Source organism: Paralichthys olivaceus, chromosome 2 (assembly GCF_024713975.1).
Source record: "Paralichthys olivaceus isolate ysfri-2021 chromosome 2, ASM2471397v2, whole genome shotgun sequence".
NCBI lineage: Eukaryota > Metazoa > Chordata > Actinopteri > Pleuronectiformes > Paralichthyidae > Paralichthys > Paralichthys olivaceus.
In genome coordinates this window covers 16,964,850-16,981,919 of record NC_091094.1, presented here as the reverse complement: position 1 = coordinate 16,981,919, position 17,070 = coordinate 16,964,850, and the positions used below count along the sequence as shown (strand labels likewise).

Sequence of the window (17,070 nt, the reverse complement as noted above, 5' to 3'; positions counted from 1 at the left end):
TGATCTGAACACAAATGGACAACCTTTACATCACTGAATAAGAATGGTTCTCCAGATGTGAGAGGAGGGGCTGAGCAAATGGATGCACTCCACACAGCTCTAACAGCTCCATAAGTTTTTAATCATTTTAAACGGGAAAATCAAGAATTACCGCTCTGTGGTTGTATGTCCCAACTTGTGCTGTTTCAGTCCCTCAAGGTGTTTACAGTTATATGATGTCACCATGACCTTTACCTTCTGCTTCTGAAATGTAATCAGTTAATCTGTGAGTCTAAGAGAACATTTGTACTAAATTGGGGACAAACAAGTCTCCATAGTATAAATGTGTGTGTGTGTGTGTGTGTGTGTGTGTGTGTGTGTGATTCTGCTGGTGTTGGACAGTCTTCTTGGTGACTTTTCTTTGACAGTGACACATAACTATGGTAACAGCACCAGTATTTTTAGCACTTCTGACCCAGTACAGCAGTGGGTTGGCCTCATTTCTCATATAAAAATATTCTCATAACCTGATTAAATGACACTTGGTATAGAACTAAATTGTTGTTTTGCCAGCAACAGCTGAGATAGCTTAATTTAGGTAGATGTCATGTTGTGAAGTAAAATGAAAAATCATCATGTTGTTTTCAGTGGATCAAAAGGTTTGCTTCATTTCACAAAACTCCCTTGTGAAAACCTTCATCCTCAGTGTAACACTCGCCGGTTTACTCCAAGTGTGATCGAACTGAATGATACTGGATCAAAGAGGTGGTTTTGAAATGTCCTGAACGCACAATCAAAGCCTGACTGACCTCAATACAACAAAGGGAAGTGTGAGTAATGATGAAAGAGCTGCTGTATTAATGTTACTCTGATGATAACACGTGAGTGCACAGTTCACGAGGCATACGTGGCCGCACACATGTAGGTGTTGGTGAGTGAGTGTGTTTGCTATGTGTAAGAAAGTAAGGAGTTCGTCACAGTTCAAAGGTCATGGAATTTCTTGTCTGTCTGTCATGTTGTCTTTTCAGCTGAGTGGCTGTGGCCTGTCTTCTGCTGGATATCATCTCATGCTGCAAAAGAGAAGAGGCTTCTCAGAGAAACTAACCAGTAAGAGCAAAGAGACATTTTTAAATCTGCACATGCACCTCCAACAATAATAGAGAAGTGTACGTGAAGTTAAAAAAACTAAAATAACAGCAAAAAGAGGAAGAAAGAAGGAGCTTACATTAAATAAATAATATTTTAACCCATTGTTCACATAGTGGACAGAGAAATACCCAAAGATGAGAGGCAAGGTCTGCACTTTGAACTTTAAGATGTTTACATCATTATTTAATCATAGAAGTGATGACTTATCCCAACATATAAATAAATGAATAGTAAATTGTCTGTGTTTATATAGCGCTTTTATTATTTGCAGTACAATTTGCATTCACCCAGCAATATATATACACTTCTATACGCAGCACTTTTTCTATCGCACCATTCATACACTGCCCGCACTGCTATCAGGGGCAATTTCAAAAACACATATGACTGCAGCCAGGGATCAAACCACCGACCTTCTTGCTGGTGGACAGCCCACTCTACCCTCTGAGGTACAGCCGAATGCAATTATTAAAATTACTATTGAAGCATATCATCAGGTCAGAGCTTGTGCCATCTCAGTCTTTACTAAGACTCAAGGGAAAGTGGAGTAAGCTCAACATTTTAGGTTCCATAAAATCCCAGGAATCAAAGTTAAATTTGTATTGCAATGGTACAAACATGTATTACACTGTAAACTATGGGCAACTCATTAGTGCCTCTGTTCTTCACATTGTGTCTCTAATGTTCAAGGTGCTGTTGTGAATGAAATGCACTTTGTACCATGAGGTTATCTGCAGAGTTACTATCCTTGCTGCGGTGTAGTTAAAAAACTTGAGTTGTATTTCACTCTATATTGCACTTCATTTAAATCAAACTTCTTTTGCTTTCCAATAGGCACAGTAGTATCTGCAGCTTTTCCTTAATTAGTTTCTGTGCACGTTATTTGAGTACCCCTAAAATACATCAACTCATTATCTTAAGTTTGCTTTACTTAAATAGTATTCAATGAGTTTGCATACAAGCACAGCTATTACAGTAAATTTACAGTGTGGTAGACAATTTGCTTTTATATATAAAATAGCTATGGCTCGGACTCAACACGAGCAGATGTTTTTGTAGAGGAACTGAAACTGTTGGTTGCAAGTGAAACCTCTGGTCTGTACAACATGTCATATGTTTAAAGACTGTGATGTCACAGCAGGTTATGCAACCCTCCTGAACCCTGGTCGACAGATTGATCAGATAACAACCCACAGCCCCCAGGGGGAATCAATTGTTAGTTGATCAGGGATAGAATTTATGACACTATAAACTTGAACATGTGCTCTGTCCTAAAAGCCCATTTCCATATCAGGCTGGTTGCTGAATGTTTTTTCTGACCTCTATGGCTGCAGTGATTCTGCTGGCACTGTCTTCATCTACAGTCTTATCACCTCTTTAACCTTTGTCACTGAATGTTTCATCAACATCAGCTGAGAGTTACAACTTCAACCAACATGCTGGATAGATAGGTAGATAGATAGATAGATAGATAGATAGATAGATAGATAGATAGATAGATAGATAGATAGATAGATAGATGGATGAATGGATAGATAGATAAATAGATGGATGGATGGATAGATAGATAGATGGATGGATGGATGAATAGATGGATGGATGGATGGATGGATGGATGGATAGATAGATAGATAGATAGATAGATAGATAGATAGATAGATAGATAGATAGATATATAGATAGATAAATAGATAGATAGATAGATAGATAGATAGATAGATAGATAGATAGATAGATAGATAGATAGATAGATAGATAGATAGATGGATGGATGGATGGATGGATAGATAGATAAATAGATGGATGGATAGATAGATGGATAGATAGATAAATAGATGGATGGATAGATAGATAGATAGATAGATAGATAGATAGATGGATGGATGGATGGATGAATGGATGGATAGATAGATAGATAGATAGATAGATAGATAGATAGATAGATAGATAGATAGATAGATAGATAGATAGATAGATAGATAGATAGATCATTTTTACTACTAAATCCACAAGGGTGGGTTGTACAAGAGGGAGTGTTGCAACATGATAGGTAAAACAGATTGGGGGCTGAGCTGAGCGGGGCCCCTAAGCGGCTAATTACATTAGTCTACAGCAATGACAATCATAAAGGGCCCTCGTGGTTTCTTGGGCCCGCACATGAACTTGAACTAACCTGTTGTACAACAGCGCATGTTTGTCTGTTTCACTTATTCACATATATGGGTGTAATTTGGTGTTTAATTTTTGTATTCATTTCATTGTAGCATTAATGGTATAGGTGGTTAAATGGTAAGGTATATGTAATAGATAATATTTGAGGTAGTCCACACAATGACAACAACGCTGTGAGAAGTATTCAGAGGAAATTAAATGTCTGGTGTTGACAGCTCCCGATACTTTTGGGCCTGATTTGCAACCACATCTGTCAAACTAATAATAATAATCTTGTGTGTGTAATTTAAAAGAGAAGCCACCTCTCTGCCAGTCAGAAAGATGTCTATTCAGAGATACGTGCTTTGGCAGCACACATGCTGAAGCTCCCCCTGGTCATACACAGTGAAGCGTATGAGTATGTGCACTTAAAATAACCCAGACAGGCAGAGAAAGCTATGAGTGTACAGTCCGTAGTCTGGAATAATCTGGATTAAGCCTGATGACAGACCAGTAGAGAGCGGTTAAGACCTGGTGAGGTTATGTTGTAGTTTGTCTCACCACATTCTCTGTTGGGACTGTTTTGGTTCTCTGGCTGCATTGATCCTCCTCACAAACAGTTTCCACCTCATACATGCCGTCTTTTCCTGCAATAAGTGCAGTGACCATAGAAGCTTAAACTGTATTTAGTTACATTATTATTACCTCCTCCGTGGAGGTAATGTTTTCACCCCTGTCTCTTGGTTGGTTGATTAGTTTGTTTGGTTAGGTTGGCTGGATTGCTTCTTGATGGTTTTCTAGCAAGATTCTGCAAACACTACTGAAGGAAGTATGGTCATAGATGTTTTTTCTTTTTTGTTGTTGTTCTTGTTTTCTTTTCACAATTTCACCCAGGGAATAATACATTGATCTTGATTTGTTTTTATAACTGGCAGTTTCAGAGGACTGATCTCTATGAGTGTGTGAATTTTGGTGCATCTTGTTTGAATTGAATTTAAGCTGTTCGGCCTTGGCTGGATGCTATTCTAGTTATTATAAACATTATCTTCAACAAACAGACTTTTAAAAGACTTTTAAGTTTGTTAACATCTAACAAGAGAACACACATCTCCGCTGGGTTCATTTGACTGTTGTGTTTATGTGAAGAGTGTAGAAGTCAGGGAACCTTTAACATGTTACATAAGACAGATACATTGAGGCCCAACTGAGCACAGCTGTTCTGGTGAGATTAGCAGGGCAACAAAAGGAAAACACACACACACACACACACACACACACACACACACACACAGACACTCACACTCACACTCACACACACACACACACACACACACTCACACACACACACACACACACACACACACACACACACACACACACACACACACTGTGGGGATTTAAACTGCTATTATTTACAAAGCTTATCTCAAACTTGGACATCCCACATCACATTTTTCTCCTTCAGACTCCTTCCTAGAATTGCACCCGAACACAACTTTTGTGACTGAATTCTCACCCAGTACCATCATAAGATTAAAATCTACCTTATTAATTGGTATTTGATTTAAGGCTGCCAAGTTCACAACTGGCTGTGGAACACTGATGGAAATTAGCCTCGTAATTAATATGCACTGTCCCTGAAAATTTACTGAATTATAGATAAATTTAAAAAAAAAATCATGATAAATGTAATTATCTAATATTTTCTTATATGCCCTAATAATCAAAACAAATGGCACATCCCTCGGTTTGCTTTGCTTTTATATTAATTATAAAACGTTAGCTTGCTCAAATGCTGAACCAAGATAGTCAGCAAAGCAAGCATCAACAACTTTGTCAATATGTTAGCATGATAACATTAGTGTGTCATTACCTCATACACCGCTACTAAATGCAGCTTACCAAGACAAGTTAGCATGGCTCACTATCACATTTGGATATAAAGCGACACAACTATACGCTCAAACCAGCAGCCTGACTTTGAGAGACTTTCCCTCCATAAAGGATGTGAGGAAAGTAAGGAACCACCATGTTTATTCCAAGCTGTGAGCCATGCTGGTCTCCATTAACCCTGTAATGCCGTGGGAGAACAACAGCTGCAGAGAGGACTTGTGAGACTATGATCTGTAGATGTTTATGTAACATGAGGCATGAGCTTGAGGACACAGTGTTCTTCTGTCTGCTGGATCATTGACTGGATTATCTGGACAATTAAATCCACCAGCTAAAAACCCACCAACTCTGACCCCTGACCTCCAGTGCAATAGATTTACTGTATGACAGTCAAAGTGAGAGCAGCAGGTTTGGGGTGATCAGAGTGGCTGGTGTACACAGAGGGAACCTGCTGACTCACTTTCTTTACCGTTAAGAGTTAGAGTCTTGGCCAAGGGATCCACAGTCCGAGTTCACTTCTAGTTGCTGTTGTTGTTATTAAGGACATTATTGCATCATTATTATCATTTCAACAACCACACTGACAGTTACACAACTGTTCCAGGTCTCTCTTTATTTTCTCCCCCTACTCTCTCTCTCCTCTCTCCCCCATTTCTCTCCTTTCAACCCAAGATGGCCACCGACCTTGACTCTGGTTCTGCGAGAGGAAACTGTTAGGTTTCTCTATAATATTGTAAGGTCTCGACCAGGTCTCGACCCTACTATGCAAAGTACCATGAGATAATATGTTTGGGTTTGGCCCTATACAAATAATACTGAATTTCAATCAAATAATCCACAGTACGCTCACAATGATTAGAAAGATTTGTAAGAGACTGAGTGTTATGTTGTTACAGAGTGGCAATGGAAAAGGAAAACCAGGAGAGGTGGGATCAGACAGCTGATCATGGACTGACCTACACTACTCGACCTCATGGTAATCTTGTGACTCCTCACTCCCACCCACGCTCCTGTGTTGATGCTTCCACTGTTCCCCCCACCCCTCCAAGAACCACCAGTGACAACTGCGTGGGGATTGGAAATGGAAGAGTAGTACACAACATAGAATTTTCCTGTAACAATAAAGGCCTGTAACTGTGGCCTTTAAAAAGCCCCTGACATCTGCTGTCACATTCCTACTTCAGGATCCACCTCGGCCCCAGTAATCTACCAGTGTGATAATCTCCTTTACTGTACATAAGCATTCATTTATGCACACACACAACAGAGCTAATGAGTATGGGCAGTTTCATTTCATAGTAACAAGAGAGAACAAGAGATTGAAATTGTCCTGTCTTGCATCAAAGGAAGGTAAAGATGAATCTGAGGAAAAATTCAGCATTCCTTCATGTTACAGAGGAAGTGAAGACTCTTAATACTAGATCCCATTTTTTGTGCTCACATTGAGGAAAAGAAGCCACATGAGCTAGATACATGTGTCTATATATCTAACTATCATTAATACTGGAACTTAGTATATTAAAGAGTATAGATTATGAAAAAAAATATGTTGAATGTAATTATTCTAATAAAAAATGACAAGTACATTTTGCTCAATATGCCCTGTATGTTTGATATAAAGTATTTTTACGTAAACTATACTTGCTTGAAATGATAGATTTTCTGAGTCAAAACAATCTTTTGGGTTGGGTTGGGTTTAGGTCCCTTTGTCGTGTGTCATTTATCATCTTTCTTGGCAAAAATAATAGAAGCACAGGGCGAAACAACTTGTCCACTGATAATGAAATCTGTCTCCCATGACTTCTGAAAGGATGTTGTTTGTTGTCGTTCTGTAAATGGTACAAAAATTAGAGTGTCACTGTCCTCAGCTAACCTCATATAAAATAACGTTTTATATTGCATTTTAACTTTATACTATATAAATTATAAGTGATTTTGAGGTGTTGGTGGGTGAGTTTTGTTCTCTTCAACCACATGCAAGCTGTTTTTCTGTTATTCCAGTCAAGGTTAGCCGAGCATATCTGGCCTAAGGTCCATAATTCAACAATAATACAAGTATTAAATTGGGGTAAATTTGTTTATCAGCTCATTCAGTCTCCAAATGAACTTTTTCTTATGGTTTTCATTGGGCTGGCTGGTCTCTTTAAGGATACAGTAGGGCTGTTAGTTCAATAAATGTTGTATTTTCAAGATGTGGAAGCTGAAAAAAGTAATGATGCTATAGATCTGTTACAAGCTTCAGTGGAATTTCTTTTTTTCCTGAATTGAGACGCTATCAAAAATGGTATACGAAACTATACCAATCAAACAAAATAGCTCTTGCATGTGTTTACCTTTGTCTTGAGTTTTACTTTATCATGTGTTCTCTTGACAGTGATTTTTAAAATCTGGTTAGGAAGGAAGTGATCAGAAGCTCACTCCTACGCACATCTGTTGTTATGTATTTTCCATTGGTAGCCTCGGGGCGTTTGAACTTCAAAGTTGCATGTTACGCGTTTAGACTTGATGTCCTAAAAATACGAAGGATGCCCAGAGGTTCAAAATGCTGGCTTTGTTTTTCTGAAAAGGCTTCAGTGATTTCTGGGAGGAGATGTGGAGCTTCGTGCACTCTGTCCTGAAGTGTGACATCTAAATAAAGTGCTTCCATGTCAACACACAGAGGCTTCGATAAGGATTAGCTCTCACTTATCTCGTCCCTCGCTCCTCAACACTTCAAGTCCTCTGTTCTCAGAATAACTGAGCTCTCTCTGCTAAATCCGTCGTTTTCAACTATGCGACAAATGCTGCATCGATTTTTAAGTAAGAGACCAAAAGATGAAATAATAATTTATCCTTGACACACACAAATGTTTGACACATACCAGTGTTTATGACTAAAGGTTCCTGTGCTACCTTCATAATACAAGCGTCATTATCAGAGGGGATCACACTTTAAAATGCTGATGAACAGTGGTCAGTGGGGAAGTAAAGGTTCTTTCAGGGCATCTTCCACACAAGAAATTTTGACACGAAGGACAGATTTATATAACTGAGTCTCTTGATCACAACTTTGTAATTATTTTTAGGAACACATGGACCCACTGTGACAGGTTAACTGTCTGCTGTAGAAAAGGCCTAAAAACAATGTATTAACAGTTATAGATCACTCAGAGACTACATGTTCTGTAATATTCAGATTATTTCCCTTATTCTGAATGAGATGCTACTTTGATTATGATGTTTACATGAGTTGCTAATAGAATATTTCATTTATATTCCTGCACCTCACACCAACATTACATCCTAGTTCTCTTTTACGCATGAATCCAGGGCATGCTTTGTAAAGGAGTTACAGATTTATTATTTAATATCAGTCAACATCTCTCACATACATACAATATATTCTTTTATTACTAAATCGTTTATCACAGGGCTTTTGCAGTGGCAATTCATAGCACAATGAAGTGATTAGTGTACTGTAGTAAAACTGATATGTGATGGGAGTATTTGATGACAGAGAGAAGCTCAGTCTCAATGTCAGTCTTAATTTCCTGAGGTATCATTTCCAGGTCACTGCTGCTCTCTGGTGGACACATGTATGTATTTAATGTAATAGGCTTTATGTGATAATTGAAACAGAAGTCATTTAGAAGTATGTAAATATGTACAATGTAAGCAAAATATTAACAGTAGTATTAATGTACAAAACTAGATTTTAAACTAGTACTCTTGTATTGTATTTGACTCTTGTATTGTATTTGACTCTTGTATTTGACTTTACTCTTGTATTTTATTGTACTCTTGTATTTTATGCTTGTATTGTATTGTACTCTTGTATTGGATTGTAATTTTGTATTGTACTTTTCTCTTGTGTGGTATCTGACTCTGTGTTGAGATCACAGACTGTGTATGAGGTTGAGGTGGACTCACAGACTGTGTATGAGGTTGAGGTGGACTCACAGACTGTGTATGAGGTTGAGGTGGACTCACAGACTGTATATGAGGTTGAGGTGGACTCACAGACTGTGTATGAGGTTGAGGTGGACTCACAGACTGTGTATGAGGTTGAGGTGGACTCCCTGAGGAGCTGCTGTGTGTTTAACAGCTCGGGGGGAGCTGCTGTGTAGTGGTGACGTGTCTCTAAAGTTTCTCCTCCTCCTCGTGCGGCTGCCTGAGGCTCACACTGACTGAGGCACAGCAGAGGAGCAGAAGCAGGAACACTAGAAGGAGCAGGACCGAGGACACATCATGGGCAGTGAGTATCTCCTCTTCACTCCTCGTGTGAGGCTGAAAACTAAAGCTTCCTGTAGAATAACTCTCACGACTAGTTGGACTGTTTTTCACAGCGTGGTTAGCTTACTGTGTGAGCGCTGGCTTCGGAGTAGCAGGCGGCTAGCTTGCGTTGCTAACTAGCTAGCTGAACATTTGCCTTTGTGCTATTATTATGAGCTATTTCGGCTCAGGAGACGTTTGTGAAGTGAATGGTGTTTGAGATGGTGTTTCTATAAGCTGAGTTTCTTGCTTGTAATGAGGTTGTATTACGATTTTGATGCCCGCTGGTGTCTGGACACGTCTCGTAAGCTAACTTGTGCGCTAACTAGCTAGCCTCTCATTCAAAGACATTGACAGTCTAGTGATGACGACGCATAACAGCGCCGGTATTGTCTTGCGCTCAGGATCTAAATCAGCTGCCTGCTCTTCCCTGTAAACACGTCACAGTGGTAAAGTAAAGAGCCAGAACATCAACAGGAGACATTATGATGCGAAACCATTTGTGTGACACCAAATCTCTTTGGTTTTGATTAGTGAAAAATCCAATTTGCCTGGAGTCCGCCCCCCATTCACTGCCACGTCCTCCTGAGAACCAGCTATTATTTCCACGTTAACTCTCATCTCTGCTCGTTTCCAGTCAAATTCCTGGAGGTGATCAAACCTTTCTGTGCCGTGCTGCCAGAGATCCAGAAACCCGAAAGAAAGGTGTGTATTTTTTTAATCATACCCACATTTTATTCGTTTATAGCGATACGTTTATTTTCAACTTTATGTTGGCTTTGCTTTAGCTGCAGGTTAAACTTATTGAAATGCGCTTGACCAACAGATCCAGTTCAGAGAAAAGGTATTATGGACTGCCATCACCCTCTTCATTTTCCTGGTGTGTTGCCAGGTAAGTGTCACCATCCTTAATTACTAGTTACTCTCTTGCTCCAGTTGTGTGATGTCTTTGCATAGAAAAACAGTTCAATCATTGACTATAACCACTGAGTGATTTAATCATGTTATATCAGTCTTTAACAGACTCATTACTGTGGTTGACAATTCTCTATTAAACTATAGAGTGTTAATTAATTATGTTTCATCCAAATTGGCCCAAAAAAATGTAAACTAGAGAATGTTTGATGCTTTTGATTCATTAGGTTGCTTTTCTGACAATATTGATAAACTGATTAATGTGTACTTAACCTGTCGGAAAATTGGGACCACACATTCAATGACATGTGTCTGCACAATAGTCAAACTATCCAAACTGAAATATCATGTACAGGCGAGTTAACTTTAACATAAATAATATGATTGCACTTTGTAAATCAATTGTTGTAAATAGGACTTGCACTTTTTTCCTCCAGATCCCACTCTTTGGCATCATGTCCTCAGACTCTGCAGATCCCTTCTACTGGATGAGAGTAATTCTGGCCTCAAACAGAGGTATATTTCAGCTAACAGCAGAATAAAATATAAAATGCATGTCTCCACTCCTGCTGGTTTAACTAACTCACATATCTCCCTGCAGGTACACTCATGGAGCTGGGTATCTCGCCTATTGTCACCTCAGGCCTGATAATGCAGCTACTGGCCGGAGCTAAGATCATCGAAGTTGGAGACACACCAAAGGACAGAGCCCTCTTCAATGGAGCTCAGAAATGTAAATAAACTCTCATCATTTGTAAAAACTTGTTGAATTTATTATGAAGTTCATGAACTAATGTGTGTTAATGATTTTCAGTGTTTGGAATGATCATCACCATTGGTCAGGCCATTGTATATGTAATGACCGGCATGTATGGAGATCCCTCAGAGATGGGAGCTGGAATCTGTCTCCTCATCATCATTCAGGTGAGAACCAATCTAGAAGCCCTTTGGCTATCGTCCGATGACGAATTAGCCTCTGGGGGCAACAGACAATATTTTTGGGATTCGAGTGTGGACAGTGGATATCTGGGCCACAGCCTGCCCAAACTAAATCTTGTCCCTCGTCTACAGATTCTGCATTATCACATAAAGAATATTTCTCTGAAGAATCATGATTTGTTCAAGCTGATTGAGTAGTCTGACCAAAGATTGTAGGATATGCCATCGAAACTGGCTTTGAATATGCATTTAAAATGAAAATATTATAATGTGATGACAGAGCATAAAATAACTAAGATTTAGATTGTGACTACATTTTCCTTTTCTGTCTTTCTCAAATGATGCTTGGATCAGTTCAGCTTCTGTTTCCCAAATGTTAGATTCATTGAGTTTACTCACAAAGTAAAATATGTTCCAGTAGAACTGTGTTTGCCTTGTGGCAGACACACATTAAATTCAGTTATCAGAACAAATGGTCTAACTTTATCTTGTCAGAATCAGCGGCTGCGACTAAACAAATGTGAACTAATAGATCAGTGAAACAGGTTCATGTGACTGTCTCAGTCTCAGTACTTTCCCAATTGACTGTATCTGTGGTTTCTTCTTCAGCTGTTTGTAGCTGGACTCATTGTGCTGCTACTGGATGAGTTGCTCCAAAAGGGTTACGGTCTTGGTTCAGGAATCTCACTGTTCATTGCCACCAACATCTGTGAGACGATCGTCTGGAAGGCCTTCAGCCCCACGACTGTGAACACTGGAAGAGGTAAGAGGCCACAAAGTGGTTGTAAATATGTGCGATATACAAACGCCATGGTAGTGATTAATGCCATCATGCTGCTATTCTGCAGAAATGTGACTCACACTTTTGACTTCTTGTGTTTTCTAGGCACAGAGTTCGAGGGAGCAATAATCGCTCTTTTCCATCTGCTGGCGACTCGGACAGACAAAGTGCGCGCTCTGAGGGAGGCGTTCTACAGACAGAACCTGCCAAACCTCATGAACCTCCTCGCCACAGTATTTGTCTTTGCGGTAGTGATATATTTCCAGGTGAGTTTCTGATTAATATTTTGTGCTACTTCACTATAAACCTGCATCCGTTTTTAAATAGGTGATGAATTTCAAAGAATATCTAAGAAAATACTTATGGTTCAGTTATTCACCACTCTCCTACACGTTCGCCTTTTGTCATAGGGATTCAGGGTGGATCTGCCCATCAAGTCCGCCCGCTACCGTGGCCAGTACAACACCTACCCCATCAAGCTCTTCTACACCTCCAACATACCCATCATCCTGCAGTCTGCTCTGGTCTCCAACTTGTACGTTATCTCCCAGATGCTCTCCACACGTTTTAGTGGCAATTTCCTGGTTAATTTGCTTGGAACTTGGTCTGTAAGTATACTTTTGATCTGAGCTTTTTACCCAAGTTTCTGTTCACTTTCTTTAAGAATGACTCTCTATTATTGCTTGACAATATCTTACAGTGACTAGCTTCCGCAACCTCATAATCTGCCCATTAAAACATGTATTTTTCTTTATCTCATGTTTACAGGACGCAACGTCAGGGGGCCCAGCCCGAGCCTACCCGGTCGCAGGTCTCTGTTACTACCTCTCCCCACCAGAGTCATTCGGCTCAGTTCTAGACGACCCGGTTCACGCGGTCATCTACATCGTCTTCATGCTCGGCTCATGTGCCTTTTTCTCCAAAACCTGGATTGAGGTCTCCGGCTCCTCTGCTAAAGACGTAAGTTGTACTGAATAGCTGAAGGTGTAAACAGTCCATTCCAAACAGACTGCTTCAGAGTTCTGTTCTTCATGTTCAACCAGGTGGCGAAACAGCTGAAGGAGCAGCAGATGGTGATGAGGGGACACAGAGAAACCTCCATGGTGCATGAACTGAACAGGTAAAATCAAAAATCTGATTCTTGCACAGATTTATTTTTGCTTTTCATTTACACACGCATCAGCTGCGTTAACCACAAATGGAACAAGTTTATCAGCTTGAATGGTTATAAACCATCATCATGAATTTAAATGATCTAATCCTCTTGGGCACTTTCTCGTTACAAAGAGAGTAGAGTAGATGTTTTATGTTATTGAATAACTTGCATGTTGCACATTGTTAATAACAATCACCTATTGCCACCTGTAACCACTTACTGTGTTTTTCAAACTAGATTCTGGAGGAACATGTAATGTATAGTGAGGGTGTAAATATTAAAACGAATAATGGGATTTTCTTTGAAATAATTAATTCAAGATTTAGTTTATTGTTTGAGAGCCAAATGTAAAAATGTCAACTTGAGTTACAGGCTAATTCATAGTAGTGCACCATTCCAAGAATGCAACTACTTTTCTTATGATTGATGTTTCCTTAGTTTTCTGCAAATTCCTCACTTGGGTGTGAATCTGCCACATGCACTATTTAAAGGAATAGTTCAATATTTTGGAAATGGCTTTTTTCCAGGATAGTGGTTTCTCTATCCAGCTGCTGTAGCTTCATATTTAACAAATAAGACATGAGTCTGTTCTCATCTCGCTCTCAGCTAGGAATCAAGTGATTTCATAATCATCATTAATGTATTAAATAGCCTTCTACTGAAAGTGAAATATTGTATATTAATATTGTTACACTCTTGTTGCTGCATTCCAGGTACATTCCTACTGCTGCTGCCTTTGGTGGACTGTGTATCGGTGGTTTATCAGTGATGGCGGATTTCCTTGGAGCCATTGGCTCCGGCACCGGTATCCTGCTGGCCGTCACCATCATCTATCAGTACTTCGAGATCTTTGTGAAAGAACAGAGCGAAGTAGGCAGCATGGGGGCCCTGTTCTTGTAGATAAGCCAATATCCTCTCACCTTCAACCAAGTTTTTATTAGGATCATCAACCTTGCAATATATTTTCCATCCATGTGCGATGCCTCCATCGTCAGCTCTCCAGTTTCAGGATGATGCTTGAGGAACCTCCTTATGAATCTAGGTTGAAACGGGACGTTGGTACAACTCGACAGCTTGTTGCTCCCTTACATATCTTCCAACGTATCTTCTAAAACAACACAGACATTTCAGTTGCACTTCATCAGGTTTTCTAACTGACTCAAGATCAAAGCCCTCCATGTGTCTTGTAAAGGCTTCCTGTGAGTATCAAATGAAGTCCTGTGGGAGTTTGGTTCTTATTTCAAACCGATGTGAGTGCTTCAGTATGCAGGCATACTCGACTTGGAGGATGTCGATCAACTGCCTGCTGTGTGCGTACAAGCCACGCTACCATCTGCTTCGTGTTAATTTAGTTTTACACTTTTACTCTCAACTTTATTTTATTTTTCTCTTGACCCTTCATTCAAGTAAAAGTGTGGACGAGAAGCTGAACTGTCAGACGCTGAGTCTTGTACTGTACATTTTCCTGATTTTTCGGACTCTGTTTTAGGTTTTATTTGAACAGGGTCTCTTGTAAGAAGAGGATGTGAAGCTCATATTGGGCTCCAGCGGTCAAATGAAACTGTTCATCTAATTATTGTGAACAGTCATTCGATAAACCATCTATAAAAACACTCAGTCTTAATGTATGGCATTCCCAGGGAGCTGCAGTATTAACACACATCACATTCACTCTTGTACCCATGATTTGTTTTGTTTTTTAATTGTCTGCTTTAAGCATTCTTTAATTAATCACTTTTTCAGACGCAACATATTATTATTTCTGTACATAGGCCATGCATTGAAAAATGTTGAGTTTGTCTTAAGTGTAAGATAAAATCTTTTGAATATGTAAAAAATAAACACATTTCAGAACAAACTTATATAAAAAAAACTTTGTGGATCAAGACTTTTACTTTTGATAGGTTGTTTAAGTTGTGTCTCCTATAATACTGATGCAGTTGTTACATTGACCGGTGCTATAGCACTTGATAAAATAGATGAGCTTTGATTTTGGGCACAGCAAATAGACAATATTTTTTTCAAATTTTTGTTGATCATCTTTTGTGATCAATACCAGTAGAAAAGCTTCTGCCAGGGCTGAATAATTAAATACCATCTGGATTTTCATTTAAATATATATTTTTGTTCCATTTATTGTGATCTGAAGTACACAGGAACACATTTTTGTGAAATCAAGGGTCAACACTGACAAGTTAATTCAACTTTTTATCTTGTATCAAAATACTGATTTTATTTTAGTCACCCACCTCTAAATTGAACTAGAGTGGTAATCAATCATTTTGATTCAATTCCTTATAAAGACCTTTGATGCTTCTCTTTGTCATATTTGACGGTATTTGAGTATCTGTGGGGTCTAACTTGTCAGACAAAACGAGATTTTAGGGTGTTAACTTGATCTTCACTCTAGTTTCGGACAAAAAATGTACTTGAATAGGTAATCAGCCGATTATTCAATAATGGAAATCATAATTAGTTGCATTGCTAAACTATACATTTTCTAAAAACATTGGTTGCAGGCTTATTGTTTTGGATACTACTACATTTATCCTCCTTTCTCTCGTTAGGAATATAGATATTGTATTTATAACAGAAGTTAATCTAAATGTTGTTTTAATGAAACTGTTGAACTTAAAACATATTGTAAGAGAGAAGCTGCACATAACCAAAAAATTTTTTTTTGAAAGACTGTTGTGACTGGTTTGACCTGTGGGAGGCAGCAGTGCGCCAAGGAGCGTCACCGTAAGCCAAAGAGAAGAAGAAAGTGGCTCTTACAATGGGTAATGGAATAATGGTAATGGTAATCTTTATATACAGTCTATGGTAATGGACTGTGTAAATGTAATCTCTGGCAGATTGTTCCAGAGTGCAGTGGTTCTTATGGCAAAGGCTCTGTCTCCTTTGGTTTTCAGCCTAGACTTCAGAATGGTTAGTGACACTAATAATAAACAAACACAAGAAACTGTTATATAAAAAAACAGCGACTCACAATTTTGGCTGTGGACCTGCCACAGGAAAAAACAAAACCAGTGTTTGTTTACTTGAAGCCTCCTGTCACGTCACAGGGATCCTGACCCACTGGTTGGGAACTACTGGACTAAAACTTAACTTTTATAAAGTGGTTAAATTGACACAGGATTAACAATCTAATAATCTAAATGACCTATTTGAGGAGTGAGGAGAGGATACTGTCCTCAGGGAAGAAAAACCCTGCTTAACCTATCCTCCTCTCTCATCCTAGATCTGATTCCTCTCAGCAGGGACATCAACTGGAACTTACCTCGTGTGCCTGGAATAATCAGTGGTCCATGTGTGATGGAATTTAAGGACAACGTCGGTGTGATGAAGTCTATTTAGCAGATGAACATGAGAAGGTGTCACCAGAGCGGTTGTATGAAACCAACCAGGTCTAACAAGATATCTGTCGAATCACCAGGACACTAATCAAATCCAGAACGCTCAGTGTCAAGTTAGTAATGAGCCCTAATGGTAACATGCGGACAAAGGGCTTAAAGTCTTTGTTGATATTGTTAAAAGGAAGGAAAACGCTTATTGAGAAAGTATCAGAATTGATTTTAACTACGCCCAGAGCCTGGAGGAGTGTGGTTATTCGGTCATGCTCTGTAATACACACTGAGTGCCAGAAAAACTGAAAGCAAAATAACATGAGGTTGACCTGTCCAAAGGTTCTGGCTTGCATTTTTTTTTAACTGAGTTACATGTCTGATCCTCAGGGGTCAGAGGTCTGTGGTGTTTTTCCATGTGTCGCTTTAAACTCCCTCAGAGATCAATTATTACCAAACACCCTTTTCTGTCCGAGCTGTGCCATTGGTGGATTGTGAAGGGTAAAGAAAAC

The 17,070-nt window shown here is 39.2% G+C and overlaps 1 protein-coding gene across 1 annotated transcript; it reads left to right on the top strand.

The window, feature by feature from the left end:
* The first annotated feature begins 9,171 nt into the window (after positions 1 to 9,171).
* sec61a1a (SEC61 translocon subunit alpha 1a) lies at positions 9,172 to 14,827 on the top strand. The gene is made up of 12 exons (XM_020086904.2): positions 9,172 to 9,406; positions 10,061 to 10,128; positions 10,250 to 10,315; positions 10,776 to 10,854; positions 10,940 to 11,071; positions 11,153 to 11,262; positions 11,887 to 12,040; positions 12,164 to 12,324; positions 12,469 to 12,666; positions 12,827 to 13,018; positions 13,102 to 13,178; positions 13,928 to 14,827. The coding sequence occupies exons 1-12, from the start codon at positions 9,400 to 9,402 to the stop codon at positions 14,112 to 14,114; spliced, it is 1,431 nt and encodes a 476-aa protein (XP_019942463.1). The 5' UTR covers positions 9,172 to 9,399; the 3' UTR covers positions 14,115 to 14,827.
* The last annotated feature ends 2,243 nt before the right edge of the window (positions 14,828 to 17,070 follow it).